This window comes from Aythya ferina (genome assembly GCF_964211825.1).
Source record: "Aythya ferina genome assembly, chromosome: 9".
In the NCBI taxonomy this organism is placed as follows: Eukaryota; Metazoa; Chordata; class Aves; order Anseriformes; family Anatidae; genus Aythya; species Aythya ferina.
In genome coordinates, this window is record NC_140305.1 from 27,928,039 (window position 1) to 27,944,959 (window position 16,921).

Consider the following 16,921-nt stretch of genomic DNA (forward strand, 5'->3'; position numbering starts at 1 on the left):
AAGCCAATTTTTTAACATGAGTTATGATGAAATGTATATTACATAACACGTTAGAGAAGCTAACATTATAACATATCTGTGTACATACCAATTTCACAGCTATATGAGATGCATAACGCTGCAAGTACCACATAACTCTAAAGATTTCTAGCGCTTTAAACTGGACTGCATAAGACTAAACTTGAAAATGTAGGAACTCTGCAGTCAAAAAAAGCTTGTCCCAGATGATTCAAAACACAAACATTGTTGCTGGCATGAGACAGCTGTATTTTTTCCTGTCATGATCATAGTAACGTGCTTGAAATACAAAGCCGACTGGCAAGTCTTTCATTCCTACCTACCAGTTCTGAGCTTCACATGCAGAGTTGGTTGGCAGGTATATCTGTCTGGAAATATTTCCAAAGAGATCTCATCTCCCCACCAACATACTCTGTTTGTTTGTTGCAAAAGTCATTATAAGACTGAGTGACTATTACTGTGCAGTGTTTCTGTGCAATATAGGGCCTTGCATTATGATTATCAATCACTAAGAACATGAAGTTATAAAGAAAAAAAAGGTAAATTTGAAAAACAACTTTGCAAAAAATGTTTTTACAACATTAACATAAGCAGCTATGACAGATTCACTACTATTTTCCACTTTGAAATTTTACTTCATAAGTGTATTGCTAAAGCCAGTTATTCTTTTCCCCAAACACCCTCCAAGAAAGCTCAGGAGTCTGACATTACACCACATGGGCCCAATGATGCTGTCATCTGCATCATGAAAAAAAAAAAAAAAAAGAGCAAAATGTTGAAGACTTTTGATAATGATTTTTATGATCTCTGAAAATGGTTTTAGTAGCACAGGTAACAACATCAAAAAAAAAAGTACATGATTTTAGAAGGTTTTAATATATTTAATAAGCCATTAATATAAAACTTTCTACAATAGATGTAAAAGTGTAAAAAAAAAAAAAAAAAGAAAGAAAAAATACTTAATTCACGACCCAAAAGATGATCCAAAAAAACATGTATTCTCCTAAATGAGTTTTACAGTATATTGCACTGAAGAATTTATAACAGCAAACAACTACTTAGTCCTAATAAACCAAATGTTGAATAATAATTAAAAAAAAGAAAAAAGAAAACACAAAGCTTTTGTATCAAGTCTATACTTAAAAACACACACAAACAATTCTCAAAAGTAAAAATCAAATTCTCTGTCTACAGATTACACAGTGAGAAGAGTGGTCATTACCTCTTGGTTATCTTTATTCTGGTTTGCCCAGAAAATTTTATGATAAAGAGTCTCCATTGAATTGCTGGAATCTGATCTGTCAAAACAATGTCGATCCAACACTTCTAAGGTGTGCAAAACTCGGCTGATGGTCACCCCTAGATATAGGAGTTAGAGGAGGAAAAAAAAAGTTTAAAAAGGAAGATGCTGTAGGATTTAAGGCATTATCAGTCACAACCATCATAAGCAGCAGGACAGCACAGGATCCTGTATGAGGCAGCAGAAGCAGGGACCATCCACTTGCCACCACCATGGAATCCATTTCTTGGTGACTGCAGTGGAGGGCCACATCACTACTGTTGGCAGGTTTACCTGTAACCACTTACGTTGCTGCCGTCCTCTAGTAGAGGAAGAAGCTGACACACTGGACTCCTAATGGTTTAAATCACAACAAGCAATTCAGTTGCAAAAGGCAAGTCTGAGCCACAGTACCACACTGAAGTTCAGAGGACCTCAAATCATCTGTGAGAATGACCACCAATAAGTTTAGGCTGAGACTTCCCTAACACACATATGGATGGTAGCATCTGTTGATCAACAGATGAGCAAGTTGAACAAACAAATCCCCTACACTAAGAATAGCACCACTACACAAAAGTTCTCTAAGCACAGAATGACCAGAAACAGAGAGCAGCCTAAAAGCCCATACAAATCTTTATTTGATGTTTATCTCACTGTTAGGTAGCTGCTCGTACTCTCGATAGCCTGATTTCTACAGATATTTTTTTTTGTCATGGAAAAGAAAGCTCAAGTACAAGCTTCAAAGAGTAAATGTATATTTTCTAATTTTGCATGTTTTACATACGTATTTCAAGCAAGAATCTCTGTCCTACATAACCCTACCTAACCTGCAAACAAGCTCTTTCAGACACATTTCTTACCTAGGTAATCCAGGAGCTGCAAGTACCCAAGCCCAAACCTGATTTTTTAGCTTTTACCCAACACTTCCATATTAATGTTATATTACAAGTACAAAACCTGAGGACTCTGTGGAGAAACGCTGGCTGGCTATTACATTACATCCATCTGTCAACTCTATTACTGGAATTAAGCATAGTGCACCAGGTTTACACTCAAAGAAGGAGAACAGATGCAAACGCTAAGACTCCCAACATTTACTTCATTTTGACTTGTCTTACCTGCAGTCGATTCTTGGCACTTGTCAAAAGACCACCGCACCTCCACAGCACGACCTCTTTGTTTTATCTGCTGTTCTACTTCATAAATCTTTGCCCGAACCTGATTAAAAAAAAAAAAAAAAAAAAAAAGGTAGTTGCTAATTAGCTGGTCATAGGAAGTCTCAATTTTCACTTCCAGTATGAAGTGAAAAGTTTGAAGAAGAAACCTGTTGGTGACAGGTTTCTCACCAGGAGCAAGGTACCCTATAGCATTCCCCAGCACTTCCTACATTTGGGAACAACAAACTAAAGTATGTTCTGCTAAAACACTTTCATTACTTTAAAATTATTTTGTACAATGAAATATCTTTTCATGTAAGTTCCTTAGATTCAACCCAATGGAAGTTAACTTTCAACGTGTCTGAGAAGTCACATCTCAGAAATGGTATGACAAGCTTCCTCTTATTTGCCATTTTACATCTTAAAGTAAAAAAACATCTGAATGTAAATAAAATTCCAGATATTTTCACAAAATTGGTACCTGACTGAAGAAACTTGGGTCATCAAACACTAGCACATCAGCAGAACTACTGAAATATCTAAACTTAGGTATAGTCCTCATGAATGCAAATCACTTTTTGGGATATAAAATACATCTTAGTAACAGAAAATGAAAAAAGCTTACCTGTTGATTAAATGATGAATTTCCACCTGGCATAGGTAAACTAGATGGAGCAACTTGAAGTAAATCCAGAGGTGAGCCTGGATTAATGTTCTTATTTTCATTTGTGGAATAATTCCACACCAAGGCACTTGGGCAACAAAGAGTTACAGTCTGCAAGCAATAGTATAAAATGGAAGTAGTACATGAAAGACAAGACCAACAATACCAGTAATAAGAGAGTCCATCAGACTCTAATCATTTTTGGCCTGTTACAGTGAAAGAAACAAAAGACAAGCCTATGCACAATCACTTTAAAACATCCATTTGAAGAAATTAAATTACTATGTTATTTTCCTTCTCCATTATTAAGAACTGTATTTAAATACATGCATGTTCAATTCCCATTTGTATTGCTTTTATAATGCCACCAAATGATATCACCAAAGGTTATTTTCAGTCAGATTCCCTCTGTGAAACACGAATGGGCTTCAGAAAAAGAGTCATTTTGGTGTTTAGCTTTCGGAAAGAAGCTACGTATGCAAAACTAACATTTAAGAAAACAATTAAAATGAATTCGTCTCTCAAAATTCTAAAATCCACAAGTAACTGAAATGCATCAGTCACGCAAATGCTCCAAAATGTACCATCACACAAGTCCTTTTTTAGGAAAAAACTACTCCTAACAATCCTACCATTACTAACCAGTAAGCACAAATGAAGTTTCTTCTGTCCCACTGTCCTAAAAACTGCAAAAGTTAGTAAGGCAACAAATGGCTTGTAACCCCGACAAAACCTGAACAGTCTGCACAGGCACCAAGCAGCCACTACAAGCTGGAGGAAGCAGGGAAATCCTCAAAGGTCTTCTGTCCAGCTGCACTCCGCAAAGACAAACTGGGTCTGGCATAAATGAGCAGGTCCACCGGTGATGAGAAGAAGCTGCACAGAGCCTCACTGCAACCAGAAACTCCATCGCAGAGCGGAGGCTTGGCCGCTCCTGCCAGCAGAGCTGCTCCCTCTCGTGGCAGAGGTGCGGACAGACACACAGACAGCACGCGTGGCTCCACCACACCTCAGTGCTGAGGATCCACCCTCCGGCTCCCTCCAGACCCACTCAGTCCTCTCACGATACCTGCTGCAGCTGCATTCCGGACCCCAATTACTGCACCTTGCCAAACCCAGAAGCACACTGTTCTCCAATAAGCTGAATGGTTACAGCCTCACAAACAAGGAGCAACTAAGCACTTGCCTACCTGCAGCATACAACTGAGTCCATACACCAGCGGACGATGTTGAGGGCAGGAGAGGAAATCTGAGCAGGCTAGCTGTACCGGGCTCACCGCAGGACCAGGCGCAGTCGGACTTGGGGCTGCCAAAGGAGGGTTGCTTGGCCCAATTATCATGTGAGGGGAATGTGCAGCCACAAGGGTAGGACCATCACTTAACAGTAACGACAGGCGTCTGGCACAAAAGTAAGCAAGGCGACGGGATAGGTAAGCTGATTGAACAAACTCTTCTGAATACTGAAATTAAAAAAAAAAAAAAAAACAGTTTACTACTCCACATACTCATTTTTCATTAACAATCTAACACGTAACATGCATAAACTAAAAGGGACTACAAAGGAGTATCCTAAATACAAATCTGTAGTTCAGTCTCTAAAAATTTCATCTGTCCTGCAGGACCAGCTACAGAGAAAGAAACTTCCTATCAATTCAAGTTAAGAAGGATTAGAAAGTTTAAAGGTGTTTATATATTCCAAGCATGCACCATGCAATGTATTTCCCCAAATGTCTTATGTAAAAATCCCTACATAGATTTTAACACTGCAAATATTACAATCATTTAACATGAATGAGTCATGCTCATATTGATTCAATAAATCACACGGCTTTGAACCATGCATATACCTGCAACATTAGCGGCAACAACAGCTTAAGAAGATCATCATCAGTAGGTCTGATTTTTTCCAAAACATCCAGTATCCATGTCAAATACTCGTGTCTCTCGAGCATTCCTTCCTTAAAGGATTTTAAATAAACGCATCACTCGTTAACTGGGAGCACTAAACAAGAAGGTGTGCAATTACAAGTTTAATTTCATTTCTGGTTTAACTCTCATTACCCATGGCAGCTACCAGGATGCTCATACATCACTTTACATGCAAGGACCAACCACCATCACAGCATCCGCATGGACAAGGGGCCGTGACCAGGATTCAGAGTTATTTCTATTCCAGGAACAAAGCAGCATTCTTCCTTGGAGGCTTCTACCACCATCACTGCTCAAGCTCAGGTGACCTTGGGTCAGCGTCTAGCAGGACTTCTGCTTACACTAAGCCACAACACGTCTTCAGCTGAAGGCTGTGTGACTGGGGACCAGGTGTCCCGGCTCCCTGGCCCGTGCAGAGTGCAAAGGTGGGCATGGGCTAGAACACCATGGAACTGAACAGCCAGGTCACTACTCAAACACCCAAGGCTTTGTGCTCTACAGCGACCGCAGCCTGACTCACAATCATTAAACACAGCCTTAAAAGATGGGATAATATAGGAAGAGAGAGAATAATTGAGTACATTGCTGCAATCACAATCAAGGACGATAAGCAAATCAAAGTTTCTTCAGCTAGCAGATCTCTGAAATGAATTAGCATTTAAAATTTATGCAAGTCTTATGACACAAACTACCAGTAATATCTAAAATTCAACTTCCCGAGAATAGTGACCTCAAAAAAAAATCCATTCACTTCTTAAAGTATTACCTGAAACATGTAAAATGACAATTTTTCATTATATTCCCACTGCTTCAAGGCTTGTTCCATCTCTTGAGGCATCACCACAGAGCCATTGCCTTGGCTGGATGTTACATGGTAGAACTCTGCAACCTTTGCCAGCTGCTCCCGAAGGTATCTGGTTATAATTTGAGTCCATTCTGCAACATAAGTTCACAATTAGAACACTTCAGATGATAAAAGGTTTCTTTCACAGTGAGAATTGAAACAAATTCATGTTGAAAAATATTTCTCCAAAGCATTAACACATGGTTGCATAATGCAGCACCCAGTGTGAGTTAATGGTTTTTTTATGTGCCTCTCCTTTGCGCTGCTCCCAAAGCACATATATATAGTGTCAGGCGTGCAAGCAGCCTGCTAGCTTAGCGTGACGTAAAAAGCACAGATACGAGCTATGCCTTCAGGGAATCACCTGTCTCTTTCATCAGAGCTCAGCATTCAACCACTAAACAGCTTTGAAACAGATCAAATAAATACCCTTCATTACTGCCTTCCATATGGAGGTTTATTCCCCTCCTCTCTCCCCCTCCACATACAGCCACCAGAACACTAAACAGGACTTTGCCCGAGCAATGGGATATACGATTCTTGCTGCAATCACTGAAACAGACACCTCCTCTGGGTTTGTCCTCTGATGAGGATGCAGAAGTTCAGAGACAGTTCCTCAGGTCAGACTGACCTGCACGGTGTGGAGGTTTGCAATGAAGACTGATTCGATTTTCTGTGTGATACCTAAGATAGTAGGTACTGTTCAAACACACAAACCTACCCAGAACCACCAGCTTTTCTCTATGCTCCAGCAGTGATTGTATACTTAGTGTAACTACGAGAAATTAGTAAATGAAAGTAGATTGCTTGACCATACATAGAAAGCTTTGGGAAAATAGGAATTGTAAAGGAGGCATACTCTGAACAGCATAACTGGGACAACCAAGGGTGTTTGTTACTATCTCACAAACATCTGTCAGAGTTGCATGTAATCAGCAAGCAGCGTATTTTGGAAGAGCACACTCTTTCACGAATGCGTAATGCAATTGCTTTGACAACCTAAGCCTGTTCACTGCCAGAGTTACAGGAACTAGGGCTCAAACACAACTATTTTTACTGGTTACTACCCACCTCAGATTTCAGCTAGCGCTTTCCTTCTGTGTTTTTTTCCCCTTTGAATTTATAACTGGCAGTTCTGTTAACTGAATATTCTGCCATAGAATATGCATTGAATGCCTTTCTAACCAAATCTGAAATTTCTGTATGAAGCTAGTGGGTTTTAGTGTTTTCATACAGCTATTTAACTAGATTTACCTCAAACACTCACTCACTTTTGGAAAAACAATTCCAAATCCACTGTATCACACTTGTTTTCATGGCATGGTATGAAAGAATAATTTTCCCAAAGCAATTACCAAAATCTCTATGCTACTGAGTTAGAAACAACACAACCACCTTTCTGTTACCTAGGGGACAGATCTAGAACATTTGGCGGAATGTCAAAGACTACACAGTAACACACATCAAATTACTTCCAAAATTCAAAAAAAAAAAAACTAACAGAATTTGGACAGACAGCGTAATATTCAGCATCACTTTCGGCACAGTTACAGTGGAAATCTGCCTCAGAATACTCGCTGATAAAATCACAGGCCCCTCCACCCACCAATACTCTCACTGGCTCTCCGTTCTCGTTGTAAAGCAGATGCCACCGTCAGGCCAGCCAAAAGCAGAGCCTGAGCAGTTCGTGTGTGCCCCTCCACCACACACCACTGCCTGTCCCCTTCCCAGGAAGCGAAGAGCTACAGCTCAGAGCAGAGCAAACCAGATGACCTAGAACCTACCGCCGTGGAGTGGGCAACCCTAGCTTTCCTTACCTTCTTGCTTTGCTTTCTCACCCTTAGCAGCGCTACTCACAACGGATTAGGAAAGCAATCAACCTGCTCTCACTGCCTGTTAAGTTTTCTGCTAGGGTATACTCCCAGAAATGCTTATGAGAATCAACAGAAAAGGAAGACAACCTAGGAGGTTAAAGAGAACTTAAGGAAAAAAGAAAAAAAAAAAAAAAAAAAAAGGCAAGAGGACAGCATTTAGGGCGTGCCTAATGCCATTTGCTGACCTGCAGGCCGATACACCCAAGCCAGCCAGGGCTATCCCTAAAGCACAGCAGCTCACAGGCCATGCCAGACACATGGTACAGGCCTGCACAAAGATCCTCCAGACCAAGTCCTTGAGAGAAACAGAACAGGCAGGTATCAGCCTCACTGTCCACTGCACCACACAGGACTGCCCAGCTACAGGCACGCACCAGACCGAATTCACGAGGCTGTCTGACTCCCTCCTGTCCCAAAGCAGGGCAAGGTCAGAAGCAAACACCACACAAGGGAAGCCAATACATGCTCATAGGGAAGCCTGTCAGTACTGCAGCCACCCAGAACTGAGCAAGGAATAAATAGGGGGGTAAACAAGGGATAAATACATCATATTCAGCAAGTACTTCAGAAGACCATGCCACAAGGACCCCACATCTGTAACTATAATGAAAAAATAGGCGTAAGATGCTCGCCAGGAAACACTTTTTGGGCTTTAATTAGAAATTCAAAGTGAAAATGAATGCTTCAAGCCTAAAAATAAAAACAAACAAACAAGAAGTGAAAGAAACAAAATGAGTTAGTAGAACGATGTAAAAATTTCTCACAGCCGTATGGAGATGCTGCTAAACAGCATCTGATCACAGATGCTTTAAGGAAAAGGAAAAAGTTCATAACAGGTAGTGGAAGAGCTGTAGCTATTGCATACAAACTGAGAGTAGAACTAATAGTTACCATACCTTTGATCTCTAAAGGGTGCTCACTGTTTGGTCTACTGGCTTGGTGCCAGACAGTGTCATTTAACATCAATACTTAAAATAAATACATTACCACCTATGTTTTAACACATACACTTGCAAATTCATTTTGTTCCAGGCTTTCTAAATCAGCAGCTCAGTTTGCTCCTTGGTAATGTTTATCTTAGCACAGCCTTTGCCACTCCTGGCAACCCCACAGAGACTGGCATCAGTGGTTAAGACACAGCGCAGTCAGCTCCTCAGATACCGTGCATGGAGATTTAAGGAGAAAACAGCTGGGAGGAGAACAAGCCAACAGGGCTGTATTTATGCCACATGGCTTTTTGTACTCTTTGACACACAATTCTAAGCAAAACCAATTAAAAAGACTTTTTATTCCCCGTCCCACTACGCAGATTCATCTCCAGACAGTCAGTAACACAAAAGCCACAAACGGGAATAGCAGGTCCTTTCAGCCGTTACTATTCATTCGGACATTAAAGTTGTTTATTTACCTATATTTGGATCGGTGGCCTGGCGTTTCTTGATTTTAGCTTCAGAAATAGCAGCATAGTAGGCACATGTCATTTTGATCAGCCATGCCGCTCGTAGCAGTGGCACAGAATATTTTGCTAAGTAAGCAAAAACATCTTCTTTTTTACTGAGAATTGGAACCTGAAATAAAACAGGAAGCAAGTTATAGCACACAGTCCAAACAGCAGCTAGCACCTGCGGGTTAGCCCAGGACCCCTCTCCTCAAACCCTAACTAGCTGGACAGTGGCAGATCTCTTCAGCAACCTGGGAAACCACTAAGCTGACAAAGCCTCTTGTTTAGGCACATACAAAGAGGCACAACAAAAGAAAGGTACTGCCCCACACCTTCCCCAGGTTACACCAGGAGCATCCTTCCCCATCTCTGAGACGCCTACAGGGCCACTAACAATCCTGCCAATACAGCCAAAGACATACAACGTGCAGAAAGAGTCCTGCAAGCTGATCCTCAGAACTTCTGGAAATTAAGCACGTACTGAGATTTTGGTTATGGGTTCAGTTACACAGATTCTGTCAGTATCCTGGGTGCCCCTGGCTCAGAGCCCATGGTAATGGAGCGCACCAGGGAAAGAAGGTGGCCAGCTGCAACACGTGTCTGTGCCAAGCAGAGAACAGGGCTGCTCCCACAAAACTTCCCAGTGAAGCCACTCTGTTCTGTCACAGCACTCCTTAAGCCTTTCTGCATAATGTAGCATAATTTTGGAATGTATTTTTAAAGCAACATTTATGAGTAAAAGACATTTCGCACCCAGTGGAGACAGAAGGGAGTGGAGGCACAAATATTACGCTTGCTGTCCCCCTACAAAAAATGCTAATTACTCCTTCAAGATTATTCAACCTTTCCAAGAGAGCGCCTGGAGAACAGACGCACATCAATGCAGAAAAGCACCGCTAACCAAACACAGGTGATTTTTGGTAACACTCTTTTGTAGTCATTCTAAGGTCTAGTCTACCCAATTAGTTTCAAAGGGCTCTTAACACGCTTATGTATGTCCATAAGCCCCTTTTTGTTATTCTGTTTTTAAATCATAAATAACAAAAGAAGTCTCTCTGGTGCTTTTATTCAGAAAGTTAACCTTTTAACTCATTTTATGAATACTGCCTTATCCTTACAGACCAATTCAGTACAACCCCAGTACAATCCAAGAAACAGGAGAAGAAGTATTTTTATACCTTTTTTGCTAAAATAGTCAGTGGTTTACTTCCTGCTAAATCTGTGAACCAGTTGTGAATTGCACTCTGAGACCGAGCAGTAACCAGCCAGTAGTTATCTTTGGCATTTATTTGTGGTTTCTTCTTTCCTGTGTCCTGGAACGTGTTAAGTTTTAGCTTTTCCGCTAATATGCTGCTAAAGTAAGCGCCAATCTGGTGGGGAAAAAAAGGGAGGGAAAAATAACACACATGACAACCCAGTTAGCAAGCATCTATTGTACATTAACGCACACAGAATCTTTATCTGAATAGATGCAGTCATCACTCTAGTCCAGGCTATCAGCCTAATAAAGGTTACACTTTAAAGCCCTGCAGCTAGCAGATAGAGATTCCGGATATTAAAGTAACTGTGCAATGCTTTTGCAGTATTGCTATAAAAGCTGCAGGCCAGCAAAACCAAGCCAAAGACGACCAGGCCTCAAAGACAACAGAAATGCAGCCACCACTTACAATGACTTCACTGTAAATCACCAGAGGCACATCACTCCAGGAGTTGAGTATCTCAGACTTAGGACCTGACACAGCATATTCGAGATGTGTCAGCATTTTATAATGCAATAAGTGTATATAGCTGTTGTTCACTTCTAATAAGAACAAACTACACTGCCACAAGAACTGCATCAATTGCCTTTGCATTGTCAGTTACAGCAGGCAAAACTTCAAAGATTTGGATAAGCTAGTAAGTGTTCTGACTTCTATTCAAAATGCCTCCACTTCCACTCACTACCTTCAGAATGTAAAACATTGTAGGATTCCCTTACACAGAACTTTCAATACTGAAACAGCAGAGAAAAAAAAAAAAAAAAAAAAAGAAAAGACCAAAAGAGGTATTATTTACTGTGTGAGGTTCTTTACATACCAAAATTACTATAATACAAATTAAATTTTAATTAATTTTTAGACCTGTCAGTAAGAATCAGGTGATTGATTTTCAAATAAATACATTCATAGTTGGGTAATTTTAAAACCTATGAAAAGTTTTTAATGAGACACTGAACTTATTTTGGTAATTCTACACTTACATCTTCCAAACAACTATAAGACTATAAGCAATTCCTTGTGAATTCGTTTTACTTTTCAGTTATGTTCAATAGTCAAAACAAGACTAATTGAAATGTGAGACAGAAAGTACCTGCAGGTGGCAATTCTAGCAAACAAAGAATGTAACAAAAACCTTTAACATTTCAACAATAACAACCTTGTCATTTACTTGTATTACTTCTCATTTCAGATTTACGCTCTACTAAAATAAAAGAGCATCACTGTAATAAGTAGATTCAAATATTCCAATAAGCCATAAAACATCACATATTTTAAGAGTCACTTTGTTGGAAAACATTTGTTAAGCTTCTTGATAAATTTCTCATTCAAAATTGTTTATTTGTGTTTTCCCAACAGAACAAAAAAGAGAGTATACAAATCTGGATGGCTTACTCTTTTTTTTTTTTTTTTTTTTTTCTCTAAAGAGTTATAACTTTCAGTTTGGAAGATAATAGCTAATATTTTAGTGATTTTCATTGTTCTTTTGTATCTCAAATATCTTCAACTCTCAAAAAAACATAGTAGAGCCAGGTTAAGTTTCACTAAACTGTCCAAGAATATAATAGAAAACAGTCTGATGAAACATACATAAGACCAAGGCAAGGGAATGGTTTGTAAACACTAGGGACTTTCAGGGAAAGAGTCACTAACAGCTTTGTAAGTGAAGCAAATAAAAGAACAGGAGCAAAAAATAATGTGTCTGCTATAATGATGTGCAATAGCTATGTGTTGTTCTCAGTATGTGTGTCTTCCTCTAAAGACTGGTAACACCAGGCAGCAGGACCACAGCTCAGCGTTCCTATATTAGTTCTGTAATCAACTCTAACATGAAGACTTCCAACTAGAAAGCAAAGAAGTCGAGAACCAAGTATAACCATTGCCAGCTTGGTAGCAGGCTACACAAATATACTCCAGGTACAAAGCCAGGCCTTACCTTTGAGGCATTAATGACGATGTTTCTAGCAGACCCATGCTCATCTCCAGAGAAGGCAGGCTGATTACTGAAGCCTTGCTTTACGTTCACTGCAGTAAGTTCATCCTGCAAAGAGTGTTTTAGGGATGAAAAAATGACATGACAACTTCTGAAGTCGCATCATTCTGAGAAGCATGTTTTATAAGGAAGTGTTATCTGTATGCTAGTCCATCACACCTGAATAACCCTTGAAATGCTTTGTACGTACAGGATGCCAGCGAAGGGAAATGCAGTGCCTCTCCTATCCTCTGGCTCCCATTAAGTGTTCTCCTAACTACAGACTTCAAGGCCATAACTTTATACGGATGGCAACTGTTTTGCGGGAAGAGGGTTGCTGCCCACAGAAAGGGTAGCAGAAAGCAAGGCTCATCCTCCTCGGAAGTGAATCATCTCTGGCTTATCCAGAGGCACCGTCGCAGCTGCACTCGTGGCCAGCACCAGGGCCTTGGTGCCAGGGCAGCCAGCAGCACGGGGCCAAGCGCAGCGCCGAACGCGTCCCGCCCCACGGGGCCTCAGGGGAGCCCTCAGCAAGCACGGGTCTGAGCTGCACAGGCCGGAGAGCTTGCTTTGGTTCTTCCTTGGTCTCTCCCCAAAGAGAAGGCAGAAAACTCCCATGGCAAAACAGCCACCTGCCACCAAGGGCATCAAGCCCAGCCTGTGGACCACCTCTAGCAGACGAGATGTAAAAACCGTCCCCAAGATGACTGTGAAATGACCCATGAAAACAACGAGCAACTGAAATGCAACCTGGCTAACAACAAGAATAAAAGAAGAGGAAAAAGAAGAATGTAGTAACTTTATTAGAAGATTTGATTACTGGTTTGGGGCGCCTTCTCCCCAAAAATAATGACCCAGAAACTTCCATTCAGTTTATTCTCTTGTGCTTTGCAATGCGTTTTGCTTTTCAGTATTTTCTCAAAGTTTGTGAGTAACACAGGAGACAGCACTGTATTTAGAAGAAATCTAAGCTCTCTAGGGTTTATGAAGTTAGCAAGCCTCATCTAAATTTTAAATGAAATCAACAAGAAGTGCTGGAGCACTCCTCCACCCACACTATCCCCAAGACAGCCTTGAAAACACAGATGAAGGCAGAGATGAAAGTGATCAAAGGGATTATAAGCAAATAAATAAAAGGTAAATGGCAAACAGATGGAGATATATGTTACTATTACAGCCATTTCCACAGATGACCCCAGCTCTGTTATCTTTAAATTCTTCCTCCTCTGAAGAAATCTGTCTAGATATAGCTACACTGAAAATAACTGAGAACCGTGTGTGGTACTGCTGCAGCTACCATTACTGTACGAGCAAGCTGGGGATGGACTGACAACACAAACACAGCAGTGTTTTGGTTTTGTCTGGCTCAGATTTCTCCCTGCCTCCAGCCGTAGTTCAGAAATTTTAAACACGGAACACAGGACAGTTGCATAACCAAACACCAGCCACAAATTAAATTAACAGACATGCCACCCGTGAACACAACACGCAGAGATACAAACAAATCAACAATAAAAGTTCAGCTGAATGTTCACAGGAGTTCTCATTACGCCTCACGCCAGCCCCACTAATGGCTCAGGGTTGTTTTCCATGAGCACAGCTGTCCTGGCAGAGGGCAATATTTCCTAGACGAAGCAGCAGGAACCCCAGCACAGCTAAGCTGTACAGCACTGAAGGCAGGCGGGCTGAGCACGCTTTCACTCGGCTCGATCCGCAGGCCCCTTCCTAACAAGAAGCAGAGGAGCTCGGCACGCTGCTGTCACCGAGCGATCTGCGCCGGACCCGCCGCGCTCCTGCAGGGATGTCGAGCTTTCTTTCCAAATGTCAAGCAGGGCCCCAAGCGAGCCCAATCAAGACTTCAAATGGTTTTGAAGTTTAAAGAGCCAAACGAACACCCAAGCCCAAACTGCATTAATTTCCTTTGGAAAGTATTTTAATTGTTTCCCGTGGAATGCTTAAAACCTGCTTATATATTTGCAGCACTTCCTTTGCTGAGCGTTTATGAATCCAACACGCACAACCCTTAGAGAAGCAAAACCTAACAAGTTCAGACCGATGTTCACGGGAGCGGAGCACTGTCAGCTCCACGGGGAGTCAGACCCCACACCAAACCCGCAGACGTTACCTCCCCACACCGCAGCGTGAGCCCTGCAAAGCCTGCTCGAGGAGGCGATGGCAGCACCGGGCAGCACAGCGTGGTCAGGGCACTCACAGCTACACCAGCGGAGCCAACACAACGTTATCATTGGGTGTTCTGGATCATCTAATTCTGTATTAATCTGCTTTGAACAAATGAGCTCCTGCAACTTAAATGTTTTCCCACCTCCTTAATACTTATTACCTATAATGCTTGTTTATTGCAGCCAGTAGGTGAAAAATGGAAAGCCGTTTTTGAAAAACTAGGAACTGGCCAGTTTATACTGATGTCTAAGCCAAGTAGACAATGTACAGAGCTACACTAGCACAATTTGACAGTCAAAATGAGGCATATTTGCAATACATTCTTTTTCTGCCTAACCTCAAAACTTTCCTTCAGAAGAGAAAAGTTCACAAACTCATGAAAGGAACAAAATGGATCTTAACTCAGTCACTCCTTTCAGATCCTCTCACAAGCTCCAGCTTTTGCTTTGTGCCTTTATTACAAGAGGCCATCCACTTTCGGCAGCCTGGAGCCACACCAGCGTTGGCTTGGAGGCCTAACCCCTGGGTGGGAAGCTCCAGCGATCTGCCCTGTGCTGTGACTGCCGTGCCAAAAACCCTGCGCTCAGGCTCACACCACTGAACAGCAGGTGCCTTCTGAACGGTGAGATCAAAAAGTGGCCCCCTAAGAGAGACTGGTGTACACCAAATGCTGTGCCAGTTATGGATCAGCGAGCACCCCGGGACTCGGGACTTGTTAGGATGAGAGGAAGAAGGGCACCGTGCTCAGAGCAGCGCTGTCCCCTCAGCACCCGCAGCTCAGAAGCCACAAGCAGGACGAGCCGTCCCGAGCAGCCAAACGCCGGCACAGGCGAGTTTCTCTGCTGACGAGGGAGATGCCAGGCTGGGCAACCTACACACGGATGGCAAGAGCCTAAAGGAGCACCACTCTCTTATAGCACTGAAGGGCCTAGAAAGACAGACACACTCCCAACCAGCGTAAGGAATACTGTGAAAAGGCCGACAGACACTCGAGGTCAAAAAAAAATCAGAGATGGCTTGAAAGATTAGCACCAGACTGAGAGACACACGGATCCCTGCATGCTGCTCCCAGCCCCTCTCCCCGGGCACTGCCCAAGCCGCCCTCGGGTGAGCCCCGGGCAGCCACCACACAGCAGGCGGCAATTCGGAGCCGCAGCGGGTCCCTTCTGGAAGCCTCCCCCGGCAGCGGCGCAGCGCAGGGCTCACGGCTCCGCGCCCCCCCGTCCCCCCGCCGGGCTGACCCCGCGCCACGGAGCCCCTCCGGCGTCCCGGACCCGTCCTCCCGGTGCCTGCGGATCGCGGAGCGGGGCCCTGGCCGCGTCCCCCCCCCGCCGGGCCCCGCCGGGAGCCGGGGCTGCGGCTGCCCCAGCCTCGGCCCTGCGCCTCCGGGGGCGGCCCCGGGCTCCGAAGCCGCCCGGCCCGGCCCGGCCCTGCCCAGCCCAGCCCAGCCCAGCCCTGCCCGCCCGCGGGCCGCCGGCATCCCAGCCCCGGCCCCGGCCCCGGCCCGCCCCCGGCTCGCCGCAGAAAATGCAAGTCAGCGGCGGCTCCGCTCAAAAGTTTCGGGGGAGGCGCCGGGCCGGGAGGCGAGGGCGGCGGCCCGCGGGGGGCCGGGGACCGGGCGCGGAGCGGAGCGGCGGGGCCGGGCTCACCTCCTTCTGGCGCGGGTCCTGCGGGTAGACGTCGGGCGGCCCCAGGCGCGGCCGCTTGAGCGGTCTCTGCTCATAGCTGAGGAGCCCGAAGGCGGCCATGATCGCTCATGTTCGCCGCTGGAGCGGGCTCCGAGCGCCAGGGAGCAGCACTCGGCGCCTCGCCCCCCGCCTCAGCCCCCGCCGCGCCGGGGGCGGGCCGCGCGCCGCCGCCACGGCCGGGCACGGGCACGGAGGGGGGGAACGGGGGCGGCCGGGCCCTGCCCGCTGCCTCCCGCGGAGCCGCCCCCGGCCCTGCCCGCAGCGCGGTGGCAGCGCCCCGAGCCCCCAGCCCGGCCCCCCGGTGGCGGCTCGCCGCTGGTAGCACCGGTGTCGGGGCGGGCGGGCGGCTGGCCCAGGGCGAGGCAGACGTGGCCGCCCCCCGGCAGGGTCAGGCTGCAGCCGCCCCGGGGCAGCCCCCAAAAGCCCGGCCGGGCGCTGCGCGGCTCCTCCGCAGCATCCCTCCGGGCACCCCAAAGGGCCGAGGGGTCTCCGGCCTCTGCAGGAGGAGCCTGAGCAGGGTGCAGAGCCCCCGGGCTGCCGCCCCCTCTCCTGGCCCGTGCCCCACGGAGCGAGGCCCAGATCCCCCTCCCGCAGGTACCAGGGGGGCACCGCGCC

At 44.7% G+C, this 16,921-nt stretch overlaps 1 protein-coding gene across 15 annotated transcripts in view; it reads right to left on the reverse strand.

Moving 5' to 3' along the window:
- Positions 1-16,551, reverse strand: part of MED12L (mediator complex subunit 12L) — a 180,192-nt gene extending 163,641 nt beyond the window's left edge. For 5 of the 15 annotated variants that reach the window (XR_014695904.1, XM_084529395.1, XM_084529397.1 and 2 more), the window contains exons 1-10: positions 16,268-16,550; positions 12,402-12,506; positions 10,388-10,579; positions 9,177-9,336; positions 5,817-5,986; positions 4,969-5,079; positions 4,312-4,581; positions 3,083-3,232; positions 2,419-2,518; positions 1,241-1,377 (exon numbers count right to left, since the gene is read on the reverse strand). Coding sequence is in view for 14 of the 15 variants with exons in the window: in XM_084529395.1 (XP_084385521.1) it covers positions 1,241-1,377; positions 2,419-2,518; positions 3,083-3,232; positions 4,312-4,581; positions 4,969-5,079; positions 5,817-5,986; positions 9,177-9,336; positions 10,388-10,579; positions 12,402-12,506; positions 16,268-16,366 (1,494 nt within the window). In the remaining variant the exon portion in view is untranslated. Of the gene's footprint in view, positions 1-1,240; positions 1,378-2,418; positions 2,519-3,082; positions 3,233-4,311; positions 4,582-4,968; positions 5,080-5,816; positions 5,987-9,176; positions 9,337-10,387; positions 10,580-12,401; positions 12,507-16,267 lie in introns of all 15 variants that reach the window. The other 10 variants (XM_084529390.1, XM_084529389.1, XM_084529398.1 and 7 more) reach the window with 6 other exon arrangements.
- Between the last annotated feature and the right edge of the window lie 370 nt (positions 16,552-16,921).